The 26,785-nt window shown below is 42.4% G+C and overlaps 1 protein-coding gene across 1 annotated transcript in view; it reads left to right on the forward strand.

Moving 5' to 3' along the window:
• The window catches only part of dchs2 (dachsous cadherin-related 2), a 177,558-nt gene that overhangs the window by 26,784 nt on the left and 123,989 nt on the right, over nt 1-26,785 (forward strand). The window contains exons 2-4 of the mRNA XM_070862278.1: nt 15,105-15,296; nt 20,662-20,893; nt 22,265-22,501. Coding sequence (XP_070718379.1) covers nt 15,105-15,296; nt 20,662-20,893; nt 22,265-22,501 — 661 coding nt within the window. The remainder of the gene's footprint in view (nt 1-15,104; nt 15,297-20,661; nt 20,894-22,264; nt 22,502-26,785) is intronic.

A 26,785-nucleotide genomic window follows, 5' to 3' on the forward strand; every position in this document is an offset into this window, starting at 1 on the left:
ACGATTCTCGTGGCTTCCTCCGATACAATCCAGAAAAAGTGTTCTTCTGATGGTGATTTGCTGTATGCTGCATTACTTTACTCTGTAATGGGGACAACACATGGAGCCAACAATGGGTGAGGACCTTCAACAAGATGACGATGACATGGCAGATGACGAAGAAGCAGGAGGATTCCAACTGAAACCAGCAGCAGAATTCTTCAGCAGCAGCTTACTGAAGAGCACTTCAACTGAATAATTTTCATCCTCTATATTAACATCTGTCTCAGCCCTTGCAACCTTCAGTAAACTATCTGTGCCCAAAGACCAACATTGATATACAAGTCACCTGATTTTACAGAGATACTGCACGCTAAGATTTCAAAAAAGCTTATTTTACTGGCTTACACAAATGCTTACTAACTAATTGTCACCCAGGTGTGAGTTCATAGTGCCTTTTAAAAAGTGATCTCATACCTACTCCACTACTTCCAAGAGCTGCTTCCCCAGTGGTACAGCATGAGCGGTGAAAGGCTGCTCTGGTTTAGATGAGTACTCGAGATGCTTGTGGTCTGCAATTTCTCCTGAGGGGGTCGGTTGCAGACTGCAGCATCTCAGCAGCAGCTGGGGTAGTCAGGCCTAGCTGGCTTTCTGGCATCAGGTGGACATTGAGGTGTGGCAAGGGTGCAGACATGCTGTTTTCTGAGAGAAGGTAACACATTCCAACCCCATTGCATGACTGCCCTTGTTATTAGGCTGTGGCTTAGCACTCCCAACGATCTGAAGGAGATTTGTAATGCGATAGACAGACTGGGAGGTCAAAGAGCTCACAGCCTGCATAGCTTCACTATGAACATCCTTGGTGCCATAGACACCTGCAAGGAGATCATATACTCCATGGTTGACTGTTAATGCTATGCGCTGGAACCCCATACAAGTTGGTACTGAACTCCTTCACAATCTCAGGCATGTTCCAGTAGCGCCTTGGCAGGCAGTTCAATACCTTCAGCCATTTCTGATTCATTGAAAGCAACTTTATTTTAAAAGCTGAGGCCCTAAAGTCTGCATCTTTGCCTTCTCCACTGGAGCTAGGACCCAAGCTTGCACTCCTATGGTCTTTCCAGTGTACCTGCTCTTACTCACCTGTGCTGAAAAAATCACCCTGCGCAGACTCCTCTAACTCACTACCTATATCACTTGGAGTGCAGATTTCTGTGCAAGTGCTTGGTATGGTACGAGAGAGTGATGGTATGTCTTCAGGAGCATTGTCCCCATCTGTCTAGTGGTTGTAGGGCTTGATTGGGCTGAAGGACCTAGAAAAAGGGCAGAGGGATCAGAGTTAGCATGTAATGGCAAAAGTAACCAGTAGCAGATGAGTGGCACCATAATGCAACCCCATATTGTCATGCTGTGTGTGAATGTGTGTGCTAGAGAGTTAAGTGGAAAGAGAAAAAGAAGGGAAAGTATTAAGACATTTTTCTGTATGTGGCCTTCAGTTTTGCTATCTACAGTGCTGTATGCCCTCCTGCTAATGAGGTAGATGGTGGCATCCTTCATTGAAGTCTATGTACTTAATGGTTTTATACTTTCTGTAAAAAGCCAGGCACCCTGGCATCCTCTGAAATGCAGACCACCAATGTATAATCATAGGCATGCAAGTGCCTCATTGCTTATCATAGTATGTGCTTGTGCATGTATAGTGATATTTTGAGGAAACTGGAGTATCTATTGTTTGCTGCCACTGTAACCTTGCTGCCGTACATTTTTAAATCTCGGCACTGAAGTGGTGGGACCAGAGCTCTGCATTAAAGTTGTGGTGGGCAAGCCTTGCCAGATGCCATAAGTTGGCCTCAGTAATTATGTGCAACAAGCTCCTGGTTTGAATTGGGCCTGATATTCGGAGCTCGTTATCATGGGGGCTGGAAAATAACATGCAGCTGCAGCTCTTAAAAACTGCTACTGTAGTTTATAGGGGCTGCTTCAATCTGGCTGCTCAAAGGCCTCAATGCCTGAGGAAACTCGATTTTTCCGAATGCAACTTTTGGAGGTGTTGCTGCAAAAAGTGCAGTAAAAGAGGGCTGTCTTATTTAGGATCTCAGGAACAATATTAACTCCGCTTGACATGAGGTAGTGGATAGAGCTGTTGTGTGTCCAACAGCCAAAAGATGTGGAATAACTTTGAAACAGCCTGAGGAAGTCTGTCAAGTCTAGGCTAGCCAGAATTTCATAATGCCAATTAGGTGAGCAAATTATTATAGAATCACAATGATACAGCATAGAAGGGGGCCATTTGACGCATTGTGCTTGTGCTGGCTCTTTGGCAGAGCTAACCAATTAGTCCCACTGCTCGCTCTATCCCCATAGCCCTGTTTAAAAAAAAAATGTTCCTTTCAAGTATCTATCCAATTCTCTTTTGAATGTTACTGTTGAATTTACTTCCGCCACCTTTTCAGCAGTGCATTCCAGATCACCACAACTCGCAGTGTAAAAAAAACGTTTCCTCATGTTGCTTCTGTACTTTTGCCAATCACTTTAATTCTGTGTCCTCTGGTTACTGACCCTTCTGCCACTGGAAACAGTTACTCCTTATTTACTATACTAAAACGCTTCATGATTTTGAAAACCTCTATCAAATCTCCTCTTAACTGTCTCTGCTCTAAGTAGAACAACCTGAGCTTCCCCAGTCTCACCACATGACTGAAGTCCTTCATTCCTGGTACCATTCTCGTAAATCTCTTGTGCACCCTCTCTAAGGCTTTGACATCTTTCCTAAAGTGTGGTGCCAAGAATTGAAACAATAATCGAGGTGAGGCCTAACCAGTGTTTTCTAAAGGTTTAGAATAACTTTCTTGCTTTTGTACTCTACTCCTCTATTAATAAAGCCAAGGATCCCATATGCTTTTTTAACAGCCTCCTCAACTTGTCCTGCTACCTTCAACAATTTATGTACATACATCCCCAGGTGTCTCTGTTCTTGCTGCCCCATTAAAATTCTACCATTTAGTTTATGTTGCCTCTCTTCATTCTTCTGGCCAAAATGTATCTCTTCACATTTCTCTGCATTAAATTTTCTACCATGTGTCTGCCCATTTCACCAGTCTATCTGCTCCTGAAGTCTGCTACAATCCTCCTCATTGTTTACTATATTTCTGAGTTTCATGTAATTTGCTAATTTTGTAATTGTGCCTTGTATACCCAAGTCCAGGTCATTAATGCACATCAAAAAGAGCAGTGGTCTTAATACCGACTCCAAGGGAGCACCATTGCATACACCCACTCGAGTCTGAAAAACAACTGTTCAACACTACTCTCTTCTCTCTGTCCCTTAAGCCAATTTTGTATCCACGATGCTACTGGCGCTTTAATCCCATGGGCTATAACTTTGCTATATCCTCGAGTTCAGCCTCTGAATGTGCACAAACGCATCGTCCGAGTACTACAGCTCAACGACAGAGGTTGGGGTGATCTTGGACCTGGCCTGGAGGCGGCATAGGTTAAACAGCTTCCCACTGGTTCTGTAGTTTAGTTCCACTCCAGCGGGGAGCTTGTTGATTGTGAGGTAGAGCATTGCGGCGAGGAAGATTGAGAAGAGGGTTGGTGCGAAGACGCAGCCCTGTTTGACCCCGGTCCGGACGTGGATTGGGTCTGTAATGGATCCATTGGTAAGGATCTCGGCCTGCATGTCATCGTGAAGCAGGCGAAGGATGTTGACAAACTTTTGGGGGCATCCGAAACGGAGGAGGACACTCCATAGACCCTCACGGTTGACAGTGTCAAAGGCCTTTGTAAGATCGAAAAAGGCCATGTATAAGGGCTGGTGCTGCTCCCTGCATTTTTCCTGCAATTGTCGCGCTGCAAAGATCATGTCTGTTGTGCCCCGTAGGGGACGAAATCCGCATTGTGATTCCGGGATGAGCTCCTCGGCCCTGGAGAAGACGATTGAGGAGAACTCGAGCGACAACTTTTCCAGTGGCTGATAGCAGGGTGATTCTCCTTTAGTTGCCGCATGTCAATGTATAGTCAATGTATTCACTAAGGCATATGAAAGCATGGGCCTTACACTTAACATCCGTAAGACAAAGGTCCTCCACCAGCCTGTCACCGCCGCACAGCACTGCCCTCCAATCATCAAGATCCACGGCGCGGCCCTGGACAACATGGACCATTTCCCATATCTCGGGAGCCTCTTATCAACAAAGGCAGACATTGATGCGGCGATTCAGCATCGCCGCCAGTGCAGCCTTCGGCTGTCTGAGGAAGAGTGTTTGAAGACCAGGCCCTCAAATCTACCATCAAGCTCATGGTCTACAGGGCTGTAGTAATACCCGCCCTCCTGTATGGATCTGAGGCATGGACGATATATAGAAGGCATCTCAAGTCGCTGGAGATATATCATCAACGATGTCGCCGCAAGATCCTGCCAATCCCCTGGGAGGACAGGCGCACCAACATCAGTGTCCTCGACCAGGCTAACATCAGTGACCTCGACCAGGCTAACATCCCCAGTATTGAAGCATTGACCACACTCTATCAGCTTCGCTGGGCAGGCCACATAGTTCGCATGCCAGATACGAGACTCCGTAAGCAAATGCTTTATGCGGAGCTCCTTCATGGTAAACGAGCCAAAGGAGGATAGCGGAAACGTTATAAGGACACCCTCAAAGCCTCCCTGGTAAAATGCGACATCACCACTGACATCTGGGAAACCCTGGCTGAAGACCGCCCGAGGTGGGGAAAGTCCATCCGGAAGGACGTTGAGCTCTTTGAGTCTCAACGCAAAGAGCATGAAGAGGCCAAGCGCAGGCAGCAGAAGGAACGCGCAGTAAACCAGCCTCACCGACCCCCTTCCTGTGACGAATGTCTGTCCCACCTGTAATAGGGTCTGTGGCTCTTGTATAGGACTGTTCAGCCATCAAAGAACTCACTTTGGGAGTGGAAGCAAGTCCTCGATTTCAGAGGGACTGCCTATGATGATGATAATGAACTTTGCTAACGTCTATTTTGTGGTACTTTGTCAAATGTCTTTTGAAAGTCCATATACACAACATCAACCCCTTCGTTACTTCATCCAAAGAATTAATCAAGTTTGTCAAACACTTATATATGTGGACTTGTATTTACTCTGTACAGCCACCAGAGGGCTCATTCTCCTGCGTCCCAAGGGATCCCATAAAGGGAGCACAGGTATTTAAAAAGGTTTCACAGGTTGGAGAGGCATTCTGGAGACCTGCAATAAAAGACTATGGTCACACTTTACTTTGAGTTCAGTGTTCAGTCTGACTCTTTCTCCATACACAACAAACACGATTTGCCTTAAACAAATCCAAGCTGACTTTAATTTATTAGCCCATACGTTACCAAATGCCATTTAATCTTGTCTCAGATTATTGTCTCTCAAATTTTCCCACCACCGATGTTAAGCTAACTGGTCTATAGTTGCCAGATTTATTCTTTCCCTTTTTTTAAAACAGGAGTGTAACATTTGCAATCCTCCAGTCATGTAGCACCAACCCCATATATAAGGAGGATTGGAAGATTGTAGCCAGAGCCTCTGCAATTTTCTTTCATTCTTCCTTCGGTAACCTAGGAAAGAATCCCATCCAGACTGGGTGACTATTGTACTTTGAGGACTGCCTATCTTTTAAGTACTTTCTCTTTATTTTTTTCCTCTTCAACATCGCAATTGCCTCCTCTTTTAGTGCTACATTGACAGCATCCTCTTCTCTAGTGAAGACAAATACAAAGTATTCATTTAGTATCTTGGCCATTCCCTCTGCTTTCACATGGTTTTATAAGAACATAAGAATATAAGAAATAGGAGCAGGAGTAGGCCATGCGGCCCCTCGAGCCTGCTCCGCCATTTAATACGATCATGGCTGATGCGATCATGGACTCTGGTCCAATTCCCTGCCCGCTCTCCATAACCCCTTATTCCCTTATCGTTTAAGAAACTGTCTGTTTCTGTCTTAAATTTATTCAATGTCCCAGCTTCCACAGCTCTCTGAGGCAACGAATTGCACAGATTCACAACCCTTTGAGAGAAGAAATTTCTCCTCATCTCAGATTTAAATGGTTGGCCCCTTATTCGAAGATTATGCCCTCTAGTTCTAGTCTCCCTCATCAGTGGAAACATCCTCTCTGCATCAACCTTGTCAAGCCCCCTCATAATCTTATACGTTTTAATAAGATCACCTCTCATTCTTCTGAATTCCAATGAATAGAGGCCCAACCTACTTGACCTTTTCTCATGTCACCCCCCTCATCTCAGGAATCAACCTAGTGAGCCTTCTCTGAACTGCCTCCAAAGCTAGGATATCCTTGTAAATATGGAAACCAAAACTGCATGCAGTATTCCAGGTGTGGCCTCACCAATACCCTGTACATCTGTAACAAGACTTCCCTGTTTTTATACTCTATCCCCTTTGCAATAAAAGCCAAGATTCCATTGGCCTTCCTGATCACTTGCTGTAGCTGCATACTCTCCTTTTGTGTTTCATGCACAAGTACCCCAGGTCCTGCTGTACTGCAGCACTTTGCAATCTTTCTCCATTTAAATAATAACTTGCTCTTTGAATTTTTTTCTGCCAAAGTACATGACCTCACACTTTCCAACATAATACTACATCTGCCAAATTTTTGCCCACTCACTTAGCCTGTCTATGTTATGAAAGGGAAATCACGTTTGACAAATTTGCTGGTGTTCTTTGAGGATGAAACAAGCAGGGTGGATAAAGGGGAACCAGTAGATGTCATGTATTTGGATTTCCAGAAGGCATTCGATAAGGTGCCACATAAAAGGTTACTGCACAAGATAAGAGCTCACGGGGTTGGGGGTAACATATTCACATGGATAGAAGATTGGCTAATTAACTGAAAACAGAGAGTCGGGATAAATGGGTCATTTTCAGGTTGGCAAACTAACTAGTGGGGTGCCACAGGGATCGGTGCTGGGGCCTGAACTTTTTACAATCTATATTAATGACTTGGATGAAGGGACCGAGTGTAATATCGGCAAATTTGCTGATGATACAAAGATGGGTGGGAAAGCAAGTTGTGAGGAGGATGAAAATAACCTGCAAAGGGATATAGATAGGCTAAGTGAGTGGGCAAAAAATTTGACAGATGAAATATAATGTGGGAAAATGTGAGGTTATCTACTTTGGTAGGAAAAATAAAAAAGCAAATTATTATTTAAATGGGGAGAGATTACAAAATGCTGAGGGATCTGGGGATCCTTGTACATGAAACACAAAAGTTAGCATGTAGGTATAGTAAGTAATTAGGAAGGCAAATGGAATGTTGGCCTTTATTGCAAGGGGTTTGCAGTATAAAAGTAGGGAAGTCAGGGCATTGGTGTAACCACACCTGGAGTACTGCATATTGTTTTGATCTCCTTATTTAAGAAGGGATATATTTGCAGTGGAGGCGGTTTAGAGAAGGTTCACGCGATTGATTCTTGAGATGAAGGGATTGTCTTATGAAGAAAGTTTGAGCAAGATGGGCCTATACTCATTGGAGTTTAGAAGAATGAAAGGTGATATTAATGAAACGTATATGATTCTGAGGGGGCTTGACCGGGTAGTTGCAGTGAGGATGTTTCCCCTCATGAGGGAATCTAGAATTAGGGGGCATAGTTTCAGAATAAGGGGTCGCCCACTTAAAACGGAAATGAGGAAGAATTTCTTGTTTCAGAGGTTCATTGGAATTCTCTACCCCAGAGACCTATGGAGGCTGGGTCATTGAATATATTTAAAGTGGAGATAGACAGATTTTTGAATGATAAGGGAGTCAAAGGTTTCGGGGAGCGGGCAGGGAAGTGAAGTTGAGGCCAAGATCAGATCAGCCATGATCTTATTGAATGGTGGAGCAGGCTTGCAGAGCCAAATGGCCTACTCCTGCTCCTATTTTTTATGTTCTTATAAGAATATCTCTCTTTGGTCCCTATTCGGCCCCACCTTTCCTTTGACTACATTTTTACTATTCCTGTGTTTATAAAAGATTATTGGGTTTCTTTTGTATGTCAATCTATTCTCATACTCTTGCCCCCAATTCCCTTTTTTTAGATCTCTGTACTTTCTAAATTCACCTTGGTTCTCCACTGTATTGTGAATGTTATATTTGCCACAAGCCTACTTTTTCTGTCACATTTTAACCTCTATATCTTTAGTCATCCAGGGAACTTTAGCTTTGGATAGAATGGTTACAGCTCTCTGCAAAAACACTTCAGCTAGTCCTACTCAGCCACCCTTTCCCTGTAGCCCTGCAAGTTTTTACCCTTCAGTTACTTATCCAATTCCCTTTTGAAAGCCACGATTGAATTTGCCTCCAACGCCATTTCAGGCCGTGCATTCCAGATCCTAACCAGTTGCTGCGTAAAAACGTTTTTCCTCATGTCGCCTTTGGTTCTTTTGCCAATCGCTTTAAATCCGTGTCCTCAGGTTCACGACCCTTCCGGCAGTTGTAACAATTTTTCTCTCTCTACTCTGTCTAGATCCGTCATGATTTTGAACACCTCCATCAAATCTCCTCTCAACCTTCTCTGCTCTAAGGCGAACAACCCCAGCTTCTCCAGTCTATCCATGTAACTGAAGGCCCTCATCCCTTCCTTTGCTCCTCATAGGAATGTATCTACTGTGTACCTGAACCATTTCCTCTTGGAAGGCTTCCCATTGTTCAATTACTATTTTGCCTGTTTTGATTCCAGTCCACCTGGACCAGATCCATTTTCAACTCACTGAAATTAGCCCTCCTCCAGTTAAGTATTTTTACTCTTGATTGTTCCTATTCCTTTTCCATAACTATCTAAACCTGATGATATTGTAATCACTGTTCCCCAAATGCTCTCCCATTGAAACAAACTCTACTTGCCCCACTTAATTTCCCATAACTAGATCTAGCACTGCTTCCTTCACTACTTTGTAGTTCTTGCATTTTTCAGTAATTTATCTGCAAATTTGCTCCTCATTTCCTTCCCACTATTTGGTGGCCTGTAGTATAGCTCTTCTATTATTCCTTAATTCTAAACAAATCGATTCTGTGTTTGACACCTCCACTACATCATCCATCTCCAGTACTATTATAGTTTCTGTGTGAGAACACCACCGCAGGGCGTGGCTATAAATAGAGCTGGAGCACCGGGCCCTGAACATCGTGGGCCGCCCCGACCTGTGTGAGAACACCACCGCAGGTCGGGGCTATAAATAGAGCTGGAGTGCCGGGCCCTGGAACATTGTGGGCGAATGAGGGTACGGGGCCCAGAAGATCCGAGGGCCCAGGGGCAGCACGGGTCAGCCCACACTGCAATGTGTGTGCGCACTAGGTCCGTGCAGTAGAGCAGGTCTTCAGTCGTCCTGGTTCAACCCTTGCTCTGTCGAGCCGCTGTGGTGGCTGATGTGCAACGGTCACCGCACATTAAAAAATTACATGCACAGGCATCTTCCACCCCCTCAATTGGAGTTTAGGACTGCAACATCGGGTCCTTCATTGAAACATCTGTGAACTCTTGTGGAAGCAAGTCATCCTCGTTCGAGGGACCACCTATGATGATGATGATGATGAGTTTCTTTGATCAATATTGCCACTCCAACCCCCTCCTTTTTTTACCTTCCTTATCTTTCCCCTGTGTAGTTTGTTGCCTCATATAACAAAAGCAAAATACTGCAGATGCTGGAAGTCTGAAATAAAAACTGAAAATGCTGGAAATACTCAGCAGGTCAGGCAGCTTCTGTAGAGATAGAAACACAGTTAATGTTTCAAGTCGATGACTTTTTTGTCAGAACTGAAAAAAGTTGGAGATTTAACAGGTTTTAAGTAAATGCTGAGGTAGAGAAAAAGGGAGGAGAGGAAAGAACAAAAGGGAAGGTCTGTGATAGGGTGGAAGGCAGGAGAAATTAAAAGACAAAATGGATGATGTTGCGAGGCAAAAGGAGATGGTAATGGGATAAGTAAAGGAACAAAAGATGGGTCTAGAAGAGGTGTAAATGGGAATAGCAGTATCATCAACAGCTGCCAGCCAAAAAAGGGGATAGAGGTTATGATCTGAAATTGTTGAACTCAGTTTTGAGTCCGGAAGATTGTAAAGTGCTTAATCAAAGGATGAGGTGCTGTTCCTCGAGCTTATATTGAGCTTTATTGGAACAATGTAAGAGGCCAAAGACAGAGAGGTCAGAGTAGGAGAATTAGTGACATGCGACTGGAAGCTCGGGGTCATGCTTACAGACTGAACGGAGGTATTCTCAAAGGAGTCACGCAATCTACGTTTGGTCTCCCCAATGTAGATCAGTGGTTCCCTACCAGGGATCCCCAGATCCCTAGAAGGTATCTGCCGATCTGCTAAAAATAACGAGTGGTAAAGCTACTGACTGGAAGAAGAAAGTTTAAAAACTTCCGACTTCGGTGTCTGTTGAACTTTGATCTTTATTTGTTGCCTGACTGGGATTGCTCGCAAAACTCCTGATGGTTTTTAAATAATTGTAAAGTCTTTTATTTCCATGTTCTACATTGGATAGAGAAAGTTTTTTTTTAAATCCCCATTGTTAAGCAGTGTTGTATTTTAAAAAAATGTTTGTTTTCCTATGTTTAGCAAATCGGGCTGCAGCGGCAAAGCACCATTGGCGATACTGGTCAAAAGCAGTTGATAGTTTCTTTGTTCTGATGGGGGTGGTGGTCTCAAAATCTAATTTAAAAAAAAAACTCTTGCAAAGATAAGTATATTTACAACTGTTGCTGCAATGCATGTGATTGAAAATCACAGTCTAATTAGTCAATCTGGAATGAAGTTCCACATCTACTGATGTTCAATTACTGAGACACGATGCATCCGTTCTTTGAAATGAGCCTATTGATTTTTTTCAAGATTCACTCATTATATAGATTCCAATACATTGACATTGAAATGTGCAAGCTTTGTAATGTAAATTACGCAGTGGGTAAAATTGCAGTGCAGCCGATATGATTTTGTTTGACTCTTGGGAGACAATTTTTGGGGGTGCGCTGGTATATCCTTAGCTGAATTGATGGATTACTTACAAATGAGTAATGAGCATTATATGAATGTATAAATAATGTAGAATACTTGTACGGTTAGACTAACCTAAAGACAGTTTGTAGATTTATAAGTAACTTTTCCCCAAGAAAGTATTCCAGTTGTATCAGTGTAATTTGTAAAGGATTGTTGTTAAAAATGTGTCTCCAGAGATACATCTTTATGACATTTTATAAAGTGTTTCCATACTTAACTCCATTCAAATTCTCTCCCTCTTCGTGCACACTTGTTTTCATAAGTTTGTAATAAATGTACTAAAATTCAGTTCATTTTACATATATGGGAAATGTGAAAAATCACAGGCTTTCTTAATGCCTTCCTTAAGTTTAACTGCCATGAGCATTTCACATTTCCCATATATGTAAAATGAACTGAATTTTAGTACATTTATTACAAACATATGAAAACAAGTGTGCATGGAGAGAGGGAGAGAATTTGAATGGAGTTTAGTATGGAAACACTTTATAAAATATGTCATAAAGATGTACCTCTGGAGAAAATTATGACTTCACGTGTATTTCAGTAATTCAGTGGAAGAGGCATAAAGGAAGGTATTAAAATACATAGTTTTATTATAGTAAATACATTTGAACACACTCTCTCTTTGAGTTGTTTTATGATCCTATATCTCGTGTGCTTGTTGAAGATACCTCCACGTCTTGACAGAATTGTTGCTCAGCACCAGCAACTAGTTTCACATTAAGTAGGTAAAACAAAAATAATAATAGATATGTTTAATTGTGGAACTAACTGTTATACAGAAATAAATACCTGTGTTGTGTTGCAGGGGATCTGTAGAATTTTATTAACACAGGAAAGGGGCCTCAGAAACCCTGCTGTAGATGATGCTATCCTTATGGTTTAACATCCTGCATGTAAAATCAGAATCTAGCTGTAAAGCCACTAAATGGCTAGGTAGACTGTAGCAGCTTTCCACATTTAATCTGGGTTTTAACTAAGATCTTTGAAACCATTAATAGGATTCCACATCAGTGTACCTACAAATATATATTCAAATAGTTTAAAACCAACTAACGAGATGAGCTGTTCAAATTCACATTAATGCCATGGTTTAAATCAAATTAAAGTAAAGCCATCTGAAGTGCAATTATTATCATCTAGCTGTCACTTGTCACTTAAGATAGCTAGATTTCTAATCCGTAAATTGCTGTTTGATTGAATAGTTATTGTGCACCATCTAGAATTATCACACGAGAGGAAGATACTATATTCAGCTAACTTTCTAATTTATAGAATAACACTAACATTAATCACTGCACTGCATTTGAGCAGAAATACCAGTGAGCAAAGTGTAGAAATGAGAGCCGCTTTGACAAAATTGTGCTCGAGAGTGAGGAGCATTCCCTGCAGGGAACACTTATTCCACGATTCCAACACACTTTCCATGATTTTCCGTTCATTAAATAGACAATCATGGGAAATACAAGCATGATTTTCTGATATGCACTCTGTGGGCCAGTTGTCCATTCGCACTGCTACGGAAGGATGGACTGTAAAAACTCCGAGCAGGTACACTCAGACACATGTAGCGTGATTGAGTGCTGATAATTTCTACTGACTGAAAAGAGGTGACTGCCCATTGAAAACAGAAAGGCATCTTAGTTTAAAAGACAGATTTTGCATGTACTTAATTTGTGCACTGGTTGGTGCAAAGTAGAACTAATATATGAAGTCCTCTTGTAGGTATTTACACCAACTTCCTCCTCCAGCCCTCCGAGCACTGCGTTCCTCCAATTACAGCCTCTTGTCCATCAACCTTGAAGCACCTTGTTTTACTATGTTAAAGGTGCTATATAAATGCAAGTTGTTGTCAGGTAGACAATTCAGCAACTTTTGCTCTCAGTCTGATGAACTTCCTCACGCTTGGAGGTTCTGCTCTAAGGTAGATCATGAGTGGAATTCTGAAGGACAAAGAACCAAACAGAGATATTTTTGCGTCATGAAACAATCACCACCTCTTGTGTTTCTGCTCAGTGTTTTCCACCGTATTTCCTTTTTGCACATTAATAGTTCCTTTGTGTTTTAATTGTTTCCATTGAACTGAGATCTTGTACAAAATTTGAGCAGAGGAAGCAGCGATGATTCTCATAACCCCTTACTGATCTCAGATAGCTCTGTGTTGAGCATTGCTCAGTGAATCACATTGCCCTGCAATGCTCTTTCAAGAAGATTACTCCTTACTTCAATAATGTACCATTAATCTTAGAATATCTTTGGTTATCCTCTGTCCAAGTTAATTTCACTGATGTTTAAGCCTTTCTTGATCCTTCTGCTTCAGGATAATTAGGAGAGTATCGAGTGATTTCCCAAATTTATGTGAGGTGTAGGAATTCAGACCACCCTACATTAATTCTTAACTGGGATTTAAATTTAATTTTATCTAAATGTATTTATCCTTTTTTCAAAGTGCTAAATACTTGAGGTATCAGTGCTACAGAAGAGAGATGAGGGGTGGGAAACTTGGATCGAGAATTTGATCACCCAAGTCTCCAACCACAATCAGTGTTGTGGAATTGGTAGTGGGAGGTACGTAAATTGAGCACAGAACCTGATTATTGGATCTTTGCTCTTAATGTGCTGTGTTCACACCTCTGAGTCGAAGGCAAGTTGAGATGATAAAGGTTACACTGAAAACAGCCTCTTGGATATTGGAGCCCAAAGCATCATTGCTGCATTGTGACTAGACTTGAGAGATTGTCTCACTGTGTGATAGCGTTGTGCTGGGGAAACTGCTCTGTAGAGCAAGCCTTTTTACAGCCACCAATTTTATGTATTTGAAGGCATGTGCTTTCTGCCTTGCAAATTCTGATACGTCGTATCATTAAAGCAAATGTCATCACTGCTTGTCTGTAAAACCTGGGACATGCAAGTACATTGGAAGTACAAGTAGTCCTGAATCTGTCCAGCTTCTTATGATTTTAGAAGACCTTGTTTTAACAACAGTGACAACACTTCAAAAAATACTGCGGGCTGGTCTAAGATGGGAAAGGTGCTATATTTCTTGAGGTCTTTTTTGGTTTATTTGTATTCTACTGTTGTTTGTTTCTTTGGATTGCATTTTCTATTTGTTTTGTTTTGAATTTAACTTTTGCACCTGAACCATTCAAGATACTTTTCCTGACGAAGACAACATCTCTCTGAGCATGCTTTGGGATTCCCTTTAGTTTCAGTGAAAAGGAGAATGAAGTGTAAGTGGCTAAGAGCAGAAGGAGGTGCACCTGCATTGGAGGACAGCTCAGTGGACACAACTATCCAAAGAGCCAGGTGTATAGGCAAGTCAGTTTTGTGACCTGTCTGAGGAGATGTGTTTTCAGTGCTTATGTTTCACCATTGAGGCAGTCACGGAACTGTCGTCTCCTCCAGTAGAGCTTCCAAACCACTCCATTGACTGCAAGTCACAATTGAACTTTGATGCTATCAGCTCCTTTCAGGGGTACATAGATGAAATATGCTAGGTCAGTCAGTAAAAATTTGCCTTAAATGGCCTCTTCTGGTTCCAGATCCACTTCTATCTTCACCTGGAGCGAAAGCACCTGTGGTTCTCCGCTCAAGCCAGAGTTAAAATTGCAGTTTGGGGTCCAATTATGTTATCGGACCCCGATCTGCAAATTAAAAAGATTCTGCCGGCTTTAGGCGTGTGCATTTGTTGACTGCTCAGAAGAACAGGTTAAAATCGGGATCAGCGCAAAGCGGGCATGAAATTGGCAGTTAATCACCAGGGGCCATCGCCTAGTTTTCACCAGTTGGGTAGGGTTAAAATCGCCCACTTTGTGTCAGTAGAATTTAAGAACACATGTATAAATTGCATTGATCCAAATGGACCAATTATCCAAAGCAATGAGTATCCCATTCTAATGAAGTCTATGCCTATGTAAAAGTTATTCATTCATTCTGGCCATTTCCAGGAAGATTTATTTACGGCTAATGCGTGGCTTGTCTCTTCATTAGAACATGTTGATTAAATTATATTTCAAACATGTATATTGTCCTGAGAAGCTTGAATGGTTGCTTTCCTACAGTAGCTTCTTCTTAAATATATTCTTTCCCCCACCTCCCACAGGTTACTGCAAGAGATGCAGATAGTGGTAATTTTGGTACCATCCATTATTCTCTTTACGAGGGTTTTAACAACTATGAAAGATCAAACCTCTTCACCATTGACACCTCTACAGGTCAAGTCTGTACAGCCCAGAATATAGATAGAGAGGATGGACCTCCAAGTTATGATCTGTTAGTGAAGGCTGAGGATGGGGTAAGTTAAATCTGATATTCATGTATTCTTGGTTCCTCCTAACTTTGAGGAAAATGTAGATAGCATCTAACAAGTAGTTAGGCCTGGCACTAGTTAAAATAATTCAGAAACTATAATTTGTCCTTTGTATAAAGCCACAAAAAACATCTGAGGCATGAACTCTTCAACTTTTTTGAGGTAACTTTAAAAGCATTCTAGCTGATCTCTTGCAACTTACTGTTGGCGGGTAGGTAGAGGAGCATAAAACCGCTAAGTGATGAAGAACTTGGACAAGAATGATTTGGAGCAGTTCTTTATATTTTGTTATATATTCTAAATGGCTACACTAACTTCATTTTATTTATTTATGTTTCTCTCCAAAATCAAAAACAACCAGGCAAACAAAATCGTTCATATAATGGTGGCAAGTTCTGGAAGAGCTGTACTATTATTTAAGTTTGGAAGAAGATTCTGAATAAAAGTCTTGTATTTAAATTGGTTTGGGGTAATAACAGTGAATTGGGGCCTCCTGGTGGTGTTCTGATCACCGTTGATGGGAATGGACAGTTGGCTACACATCTATTTTTTTGCCTCTTCCAGTAGGTAGTGGAGGAAGGGCGAATGAAGGGTGGGGATATAGAGACATCCTATAAAGAGTGAGGCAAGGGTGTATGGACATGATGGTCTTTTCTCATCCTGAGCACACAGCACAAGATAACACAACACATGACTACCTGACTAGTTCTTCAGATCCACCCCAATAAAAGCAATTAATGCTTCACATATCACTGCACAAAATATACCATGCCAGGGTAATCTAAAGCGAGTATTGGCATATTTTTGGCTGCTCTCACCAAGATGACATAAACCATGTATGCAGGCCCTGTCTCATCTATCTGTCAGTGAATATGGGGACTTGTTTTTTCAGGTTCTGCTTCAGTGGAGAGGCAGATGTAGAGCTATGCCATCTATTACAAGGACGCCTGTGGCTACAATGCAACAGAGGACTGCTACAGGCTGGAACTGTTTTCATTATCTGTGACTTGAAACTTTGCTGGCATTCTGATTTACAATAGAGTGGCACAGAGGGCAGCCCTGCAACAAGGACCTCTTACAGCATCATCTTGATCAGCAGCTATCCAATTCAGTTTCTGAACTTGGTGGCGGGGGGGGGGGGGGGTTTGGAGGAGGAAAATTATCTTTGAATCTGAGAAGCGGATGGAGGTGTTAAAATGTCTGAGCCAGGGATGTAAAGTGTATGAACACTGTCACAGTCAAAATTACCCCCAAAGTGTTTATAAATGAGTGTTTGAGAATCTGGGGTGCGGTTAGATGGGTTAAAGTATTTGAATCTGGGGATATTATGGGGATTAAAGTGTCAATCTGATGTTGTGTTGGGGAGCAAAATAGCTGAATGGGCTGAGGGGGACTTTGATGTCAAAGTGTTTGGACCTGGAGAAGAGTAGGAGGGGGGAAATGCCTGAATAACAAAGGATTGGAAGGAGTAAATTGTCTAATCTGTGTTTTTTTAGGGTGTAAAGTGTCTTGCAGGAAGGGAGGTGGAGGGGCTAAAGTGTCTGAAGCTGGGGAGCTTGGAGGATATTAACTGACTGTAAACCTTGAGGGGTAGGGGTTGGAGGGGGCAATTGTCTGAATGTGGGAGGGGGGTTGAATAGGTGTACTCAGGATGAGAAAAGGCCATCATGCCCGTGATCAGAGCACCCCCAGGAGGCCTCAACTCACTGTTATTACCCAAAACCAATTTAAATATAAGACTTTTATTCAGCATCTTTTTCCAAACTTAAATAGTATCGGTATAGCTTTTGGTGAGAAATTGGGCTGATTGTTTTTTTGAAAACCTAAATAACCCTGATTTTTCTTGATTCTTGATTTTAAAATTGTATCTCCCACTAAACAGCATTCCCGTTGTGGTGTATGAAAAGTTTGCCTGACTCATTGGTTTGCTGGAGTACGCAGCCGACCCCATAGGACGACGCATCACAGGTCAAAACTAGTCGCTTGCATAGGTCATACAGTACCTGTAGCTTGTGCAAAGGCTCTAATACTGTGCTAAATTTGGGTAAGAAGTTACCGAAGTAGTTGAGAAGGCCAAGGAATGAACGCAGCTCCGTCACATTCTGGGACCTGGGCACATTTTTGGTGGTCTGTTTTTGCGTCTGTCGGCCTGATGTCGTCTGCAGCAATATTTCGTCCAAGGAATTCTGGTGCCATGAAAACGCACTTCGAATGTTTCGACCTGAGTCCCACTTTGTCCAGACGACGCAGAACCTCTTCCAGATTGTGCAGATGCTCGGTGGTGTCACGACCTGTGACTAGGATGTCATCTTGGAATACCACGGTCCTGGGGACGGATTTCAATAGACTCTCCATGTTCCTCTGAAATATGGCTGCAGCTGAACAAATGTCAAAAGGGCTCCTGTTGTAAATAAACAGTCCTTTGTGCGTGTTGATGCACGTAAGTTTCTTTGATGATTCAACCAGTTCCTGTGTCATGTAGGCTGACGTTGGATCCAATTTAGTGAATGATTCTCCCACGGTTAGTGTTGCAAACAGGTCATCAGCTTTTGGTAGCGGGTACTGATCTTGTTTCGAAACTCGGTTGATCGTGACCTTGTAGTCTCTCAAATCCTGACCGTGCTGTTGCTGTTTAACACCGGAACAATGGGGCTAGCCCATTCATTAAATTTGACCGGTGAGATGACCCTCGCGCGCTGTAGCCTGTCCAATTCGAGCTCGACCTTTTCTCTCATCATGAGCGGGACCGCCCTGGCTTTGTGATCGATGGGCCTTGAGTCTGGGCCAAGGTGAATCTGCATCTTGGTTCCCTTGAAGCTGCCAATTCCCGGTTCAAACAGTGAGGGAAATTTGCTCAGCACTTGAGCACACAAATCATCATCCGCTGATGACAAAGCTTTGATATCGTACCATTTCCATTTTATTTTCTTGAGCCAACTCCTGCCGAATAATGATGGACCGTTGCCCGGGACAATCCATAACGGTAGATCATGAACCGCTCCCTCGTATGACACTCTTACTGCTGCATTACCGATCACTGCGATGAGCTCTTTGGTGTAGGTATGCAACTTTGCATTTATCGGACTCAGCTTGGGTCTCTCTGCTTTGGTCTCCCACAGCTTTTCGAAAGTTCTCTGGCTCATTATCGATTGACTGGCACCCGTTTCTAATTCCATGGATACAGGCACGCTGTTTAATTTTACCTCCATCATTATTGATTGGCTCTTTGTTAGGAACGCACGTACACAGTACACTTCTCCTCGGAGCTCTCAAATGCCTCGGGCTGCATTGCCAGGTCCACGCTGAATTGATCATCATCCACATGGTGTGTCGTAGCTAGCTTGCTTTACTGTGGACACGTCCACTGAAGATGCCTTGTCTTCGCACACCCTCTGCATACATACTGCCTGAAGCGGCACTGATGGGGTTGGTGATTGCCCCCGCAACGCCAACACGTTGAGCTCGGATTTGTGCCCGATGGCAGGCTTTGAGCGGCTCCCGTTCTCTCCTACGCAGTCGAGTAGGACCTCGATGGTGAACTTTGAGTGCCTCCCGGTCTTGCAGACGCAGTCGAGTAGGCCCTGCCATGTGCAGCTCTGCCGGCCTTCGATACAATTTTGTATGCAATACTTACCGTGGAGTTCCTGTTTTGTCGCGATATCTGCTTCGTGCTTTTCTGCGTGGACATGCAAGCCTGGGCGATGGTGATGACCTTGCTGAGGTACGGTATCTCCGCAGCCAGCAGCTTACTTAAGATCGCCTCGTGGTTGACTCCGATCACGAAAAAGGCACGCAGCATGTCTTCCAACGCAGGCCCAAATTTGCAAGGCCCTGCAAGACATCTCGGGTCGGCAACAAATGCTGCGATGTCCTGGCCTGGGCGAACGTGCGTATAGAAGCAATATCTAGATATGAGGATTCCTTCCGTGGGTTTAAGGTGTTCCCGAACTAGAGCACACAGTTCTTTGTAATCCTTTTCTGTAGGAAGAGTGGGTGAGAGCAGATTCTTGATGAGTGCATAGATTGTGGGGCCACAGACGGTGAGAAGAACTGCCCTGTGCTTCTCTGCATCCTTGTCTTTGTTTAGGTCGTTTGCCACGAAATACTGGTCAAGACGATTCGTGAAATCTCCCCAATCCTCTCCCTCATTGAAACTCAGATAGAAAGGTGAAGTTCGGGTTATACCCAGCACAAGTGTACCTATGACCCTAGGACTTCGATGGTAGTGCCCCCTGTTGGTGGGCAGACCTTATGTACATACATTACATCTGCAGTGCTGCACTGCACTGAAGGATCACTCTGCACATGGGTGGGGGGGTGCGGGTAAATCTAAATATCTAACCTGGGTAAGGGTTGGAGGGGCTAAAGTGCGTGTGAATGCAGGTGGGTTGGAGTGAGTAAAATGTCTATCTGTGGTGGGGTGTGGAGCAGGTGAAGTGTCTAATCCTTTGGACTGAGGTTTGAAGCAGAAAAGGTGACTGAATCTGTGCGTGGGGGTTCGGGTGTCTGTAAATCTTTGGTGGTTGGGGTTGGAAAGGGGTTAAGTGTCTGAGGGGTAAAATGGGTGAACCTGGGGATGAGTGGGAGGGGCTACATTGTCTAATTCTTTGGGGTTAGAATGGGTAGTGAAATGCCTGCGAGTGCACGATTTTAATCCCCAATCACAGAAGCTGCGCAAAGTGCCGGATCTGCCAGTAAAACATTGCACCAACTAGGAGTGTGCCAGAAGAGGCCCAGGAATACTGGTGCTCTTTTAAGGTTTCCTTGAGCAGGATTGATCATCTGTGCAATAGAAGAAAATCTTGAGCTTTCCCTGCCCCTGACTTCCTTCCCTCGATCATGATCCCCATTAGACCCCTCCTGACCACTTAACTTGGGGCTGAGGACTATTCCCTCAGATCCCTAGTGGCCATCTGCCACCCGAAATACCGCTCCCACCCACCAATTGTGAGTTAAGATTGCTTCTGCTGTTTTAACAGAGGTGTCATTGGAAGACTATAGATGTGAAAATGGGTGGGGATCTGGCATTACAGGTTGTGTACACCTCAGTACTGCCAATATAAATGGATGGGGATCTGGCATTACAGGTTCCCACCATATTTCTGTCCACACCTCAGTACTGGCAATATTATTGGTTGTAACAAAGGGGAAAAGCCTGTCCAAACACTTTTTTTTTTCAACACCTTTTTACACATACCAATCTAAAACCACACTACACAATATTGATGCAAGCTACTAACACAGTGCAGCCGACATCAGTGATGTTTGCTAGAACTCCAATTTTCACATACATTTATGTAACTGCATGCTGCTGTTGGATTAGTGTCACTTATTCTCCCTTTTTTTATAGGGTGGATTGAGTGCTCAGTCATTTATCCATGTAGAGCTACAAGATATCAACGATAACAAACCTGTATTCAACCCATTGACATATGTAACCAGTATCAGCAGCTATACACAGCCTGGAACAGAGATTATAAATGTAATGGCCTCTGACAGGGATTCTGGAATCAATGGACAGGTGTCATATGAACTACTGGATGGAAATTTATCTTCACAGTTCTCTGTAGACTCCTCTACAGGTATAATGAGTTTATTTCTTTTGATTGGATTTTACAATGGTTATACTGTAACGTTACAACAGTAATCAGATAATTAAATCCTGGTAAATTACATTTCTTGTAAAAACTGATCAAGTTTTGTACCAAACTTACCCTTCCATTTTTAAGTATTTTTCTGTTCATGCCATGTACTAGCTCCTGACTGAAATGGTGGGCCTGAACATATTCCTTTAGGCCTCAGCCAGTGCTGTTATGTAGCTAGGAAATTGACGCTGTCCAAATTTGCTTCACTCTGGGAACCACCTCATCTCTGCTCATTGCCTGTCTCAATATCTTGAGAATTTGTTGTAAATTCCTGGATGTGATTTTGCACCTTTCCATGTTTTGCACTAAGATTTCTGACTTCTACCCAGTGCAGGTACAGTAATCTTGATACCTGTGCCTTTTTAGCACGTTTCCAATAGTGGTGTTTTCCCATCAGTTGTTTCAGCATCCATCGGTTGATGACTGACCCTTACTATATTGTTTTCAACTGTACCCAAAATTAAGCATTGTTAAAACTAAAAATGTTTAATAATACTGGTTTTATTTTCTTAAATCTACAATTTTCCATTATTATAATGGTGAAACATAGCAGCCTCAAAGGTAGGGTCAAAAGTGCTTCTTGATTGATAAATGAGGTAATTTGCTCAAGTGGCATGAAATTCCTGATGGTAACTATTTATTTCCCCCCATCCCTGCCTAGAAAAATTTGTTAAATCTTAGACTAACGACGTGATGTTATATTGCGAGTATCCATTGAACTTGGTGCCAGTTAGGTTCATTATGTACAGATCGTAGGTTGCAATCATATCTATGATGGTGTAAATACAATCTTGACTTGCATTTGTGAGTTAGTCTGTTGCTGATTCGTACTTTAGCTTTGTATTGAGTGTGTCTTTACGCTGTCTGCCAAATATCTGATCTATGTCACATTGAAGGGCAAATTCTGATGTAAGTTTGACAGAATTTGGTTTCACCCTAAACCAAAAGATATGCTAAGTTAACTGGTTGAATTTACGATCAAGAGTCAGAAACAGAATAGTCCAGAACTTGTCAGCCAAGGTTGAATAAGAATTTTGTGTAAAGAAGGAAAGAAAAACTTCAGGAACATATTGTTTTCATGGTTCTTCAGGAGAGATTTTCCTGTTCCAAGAGCACATTATGGGAAACTGTACACTCCCAGTTCATGATTTTCTTTCTATTCATTTTAATGGGCAAAAGCCAGGAGGACAGAAGTAGACAATCTCCCATCTCATATTTTGTTAAATCCCTCAAATGTGTCAGTTTTAACTTTATTTGATAACAGCATGGAGCTTAATATTAATACGGTTGCTTTTTTTTGTTTTATAGGTGCAGTGTATTTAGCTTCTGTCCTCAGTCACCTACAGGTTTCTAGTGTACAGTTGACAGTTTCTGCTCGAGATGGTGGGAACTTGACTTCATCTATCAACGCAACTGTGACTGTCCACATTCTTCAAAGTGCCCTTGCTCCTACAGTGTTTGAGAGATCGTATTATTCCTTTACCATACAAGAAGATGTCCCTGTAGGAAGTGTTGTTGGAACAGTACGAATTGCAAGTTTCCTAGGTGGGGTTCGGATGCCTAACACTCCTCAGAGACAAATCAAGTTATGTTTCACCCATATATATAAACATTTACATATAATTCACATCCTAACAGACCTTTCAAGTCTGATTATCAGTTAGCTTGGGGCTGATTCTGCTATGCCTGCTTCAGAATCGGAGGTCAGCTCATTAACATGATTTTATGGTATCCCACAAAGTGGGATTGGGGCTGGAATTTCGAACACTGGTGCTGGCAGCATTTTCTGTGCAGAATAAACCTCCCACTGGCTGTTTAGTACTGTTATTTGAAATATCCTGCTCCATAAAATGTAGTGGGGTAGAAGAGGATGGCCTCTAAGGTAAGTCAAAAACTTTCCTTAGTGGGCCAGGAGGAGCAATAGTGCTCCTCTGAGCTTCACAAAGAAAGTCTGGGCCTCTGTTGCCCTGGACTCCCCCCATCCCACCTGCAAATGGCCCCTGAGCAACCAATGGGAAGTGTTGTAGCCCAAGTGCAAGAGTCTGCCGAGATTGGGAAAAAACGAGAATGGGTATGAATCAGGAAGTAGCAATTGGGTGGCACCATACTTTGATATTCTTTTTAAAGCCTTAAGGTTGTAAGACAATGGAAAGATAGAGGGGGTTGAGGAGCCCTACAGTCCTGAGGTTCTGAGTTAAAGTAGGGGGTTATGCAATATGTGGAAGAAGAGCAAAGGGAAAAAAATGGGTACAGAGCTGAGGAACCAATGGTAAAGTTCAAAAGAATTATTTATAAGATTGAGAAAGAGGGAAAAATTGGTTTTATAAACAAAAAAAGGAATATGAACCATATGAAGACACGAAAATATCTTTGTGTACTAGGCAATCCAAGGACTTAGACGATAATTGTGTTCTAAATGAGAATTCATGACTTATTAGAAAAATAAATTGAATTCCCATGCATAGTGATATTATTCAATAATGAACTAATTTTTTGTGCATATGTACTCTGTTGAGGAACATCACCTGCTGTTAGGGCATATAAAAAAAATCATGGGCAATGCACCCAATCATTTCTAGTGTTGGCAGGTTCCTCCTCACCACTGGCATGTGCTTGATAAATTACCCCATTATAGTTACTTCCAAAACTTAATATATTAGGAAACTAAAATATCTACAACAAAAATTTAGTCTTAAAATACTGAAGAATAACTCATTTTACATAGGTTGTTTAGTTTTCATTTTTACATGTGTTAAAAATCATCAGCTGCTTTGTGGGAAATTAATATTTTTAATATTAGCTGTAGGTAAAAGTAGCCTCATCAAGTGGGTAGAAAGATGAGCACAGTGCGGGTATGCACACAGCTATAGGGATGATAATGCTAGATGATAGAGCAACACTGAGTAATCAGTGGGGAAACAGCAATGCAGCAAAGACAAATCTGATCAGGATCAGCTGTTCTTTTTCTATTTTTAAATAAAATTAAATGCATTGTGTTTTATTAATTAATTAGATAGCATAACTAAAATATTATTTTCTGTTCTCTGCATGCATTTTAAATGTAACACTGCTCCAGTAACATTGTGTTGCCATTGTTCTTTCATGATTGTGAAAATTAATGAACGCCTTTCTCATGAGTGGAAAAAGCTATGGAATCACCTGACGCTGGTGTATTCTGTGGGTATTATTGTTAAGTTTTAAAGATCAATTTCTGTTTGGTGTATTTGGAAAATATATATCTTGCTCCTCTTTTTAACCTTTAAGCAGTAAGTTCAATGTGTTTCCATCCTCCGACATGATTAATGATTTTGTGATTTACAAATCTTATCCTGAATATAAACTAGCAAATCTCAGTGCTGCTTATGGTTAGTATGATGATTTGCTGTTTTATAACAAGAGCATTATCCCATGTAATGTGCCATGGTTGAGCTATGCCACATAATACTGCTATGGGGTATATGTGCACACATTGTTGAAGGTGGCAGGGCAGGTTGAGAAAGCGATTAAAAAAGCATATGGGATCCTGGGCTTCATAAATAGAGGCATAGAGTACAAATTAAGGAAGTTATGATGAACCTTTACAAAATACTAGTATGGCCACAACTGGAGTATTGTGTCCAATTTTGGGCAACCGCACTTTAGGAAGGATGTGAAGGTCTTAGAGAGGATGCAGAAAAGATTTACAAGAATGATTCCGGGAATGAGGGGCTTCAGTGACGTGGATAGACTGGAGAAGCTGGCATTGTTCTCCTTAGAGCAGAGAAGGTTGAGAGGAGATTTGATGGAGGTGTTCAAAATCGTGAGGGATCTAGACAGAGTAGATAGAGAAACTTCCCATTGGTGGAAGGGTCGAGAACCAGACGCCACAGATTTAAGGTGATTGGCAGAAGAACCAAAGGCGACATAAGGAACAACTTTTTTACGCAGCGATTGGTTAGGATCTGGAATGTACTGCCTGAAAGCGTGGTGGAAGCCGATTCAATCTTGGCTTTCAAAAGGGAATTGGATAAGTACCCGAAGGAAACATTTTTGCAGGGCTACGGGGTAAGGGTGGGGGAGTAGAACTAGCTGAAGTGCTTTGCAGAGAGCTGGCATGGGCTCGACAGGCCGAATGGCCTCCTGTACTGTAACCATTCTATGATTCTATGGTACAGCTATTTAACTTGACCTGACCTTTTAAGACTACAACATCTAAAGAGTCAATTGCAATGCAATGTACCAGCCACGCATGTGCACAGCCAAGGCGGATGGAAAGTGGGGGATTGGGTGGGGTGGAGAATATATTGGGAGGAGGCCTTGTGACTACTGAGCTTTGAGGATTGTAGAGGCTGTCATTTTGCAATTGGGCTGCAGTTAAGCTGTTCCAAGAGTTGGAGAATTTGTATATTGGGGCTTGATAGCCTTATCACATGGATGCTAGGGATCACTTAGCCAAATAATTGTAACATAAGGGATCAGCTAAGTGATGGTGCAACAGGTGTTCCACACTTTCAGCTCATCCAACCAATGTAAAAGGCACTGGAGTATGTGCACAGCACAGCAGCATTGGTAAAGATTTTCATATTTCAGCTTATTAATTGCATTGCTAGCAACTTAACAAGTAGCTCAGCAATATTCTTGCCAAATATCATGACAAAGTCAAGCTCATCTGCTTGGCAGGAACACCGGCAGACCAACAGATGCATCCCTTACTCTGAGTTTCTGAGGTCAGAGCTGTTTAAATCATTTTGGGAGACTTCTTAATCTCTTCCTGGGAGAGCCTGGAGAATGTCCTGCTTAGCATGCGAGGCAGCTGAAGAAGGGCTGGTGAGTTTACTTGATCATCCCATTACCAATTCTGTTCCCTTTGGGAGATTTTAAAATACAAATGATCCCTTGCCAACTTAAGCAGCATTGAACAGTAGGGGCACAGAGATGTCTCTTGTACCTAGGATTCCTAAGGTGCAAATGATGAGAAATATGTTACATGATATACCCCTATCATTTGCTGATATATCCACCTATATTTGGCCAAACAATGTAAATGCTGATGTCACTTCTGGTGGAAAATGCTGGGACTGGTGGGGAATAGTGGGAAGTTGGTGGAGCGGCTCCCAAATAATGTTCTGATGCATTATGGTCCAAATGTGAGCTGACTTAACTTGAGTGGAAAATCAAGTCCTAATGTACTGAACTGTGGGGACATCAAAATCAATTTTGATCCCTTTCTGAAAGTCCACACAACTACACTTTTCAGTAAGATTTACTACATAGTGATCAAAAGATAGAACCCTGGAAGTGTTACCTAACAGGGTGAAACTTCTACCCACTGGTTTATCCTGCCAATGACTGCATCCCAAATGCTGAGACTGGGGTCATTTACATTATTGGGTGGACAGCTGCGCTTGTAGTGATGTATCGGGGCACCTACTTTCTCAGGCCATTGGAAATTTGGAGCGGTAGCTCCTTGTGCTATTTCTGGGTTTCGATGTCCAGCTAACTCCCACAGACCAGGGATTAAATCTACGACATTTGGGATGCACCACACCAGGCAATGCATTTACCCATTACATAAGAACATAAGAAGTAGAAGCAGGAGTAGGCCATATGGCCCCTCGAGCCTGCTCCACCATTTAATATGATCATGGCTGATCCGATCATGGACTCGGGTCTACTACCCTGCCCGCTTCCCATAACCCCTTATTCCTTTATCGTTTAAGAAACTGTCTATTTCTGTCTTTAAATTTATTCAGTGTCCCAGCTTCCACAGCTCTCTGAGGCAGCAAATTCCACAGATTCACAACCCTCGGAGAAGAAATTTCTCCTCATCTCAATTTTAAATGGGCGGCC

Source organism: Pristiophorus japonicus, chromosome 2 (genome assembly GCF_044704955.1).
Source record: "Pristiophorus japonicus isolate sPriJap1 chromosome 2, sPriJap1.hap1, whole genome shotgun sequence".
NCBI classification, from domain to species: Eukaryota; Metazoa; Chordata; class Chondrichthyes; family Pristiophoridae; genus Pristiophorus; species Pristiophorus japonicus.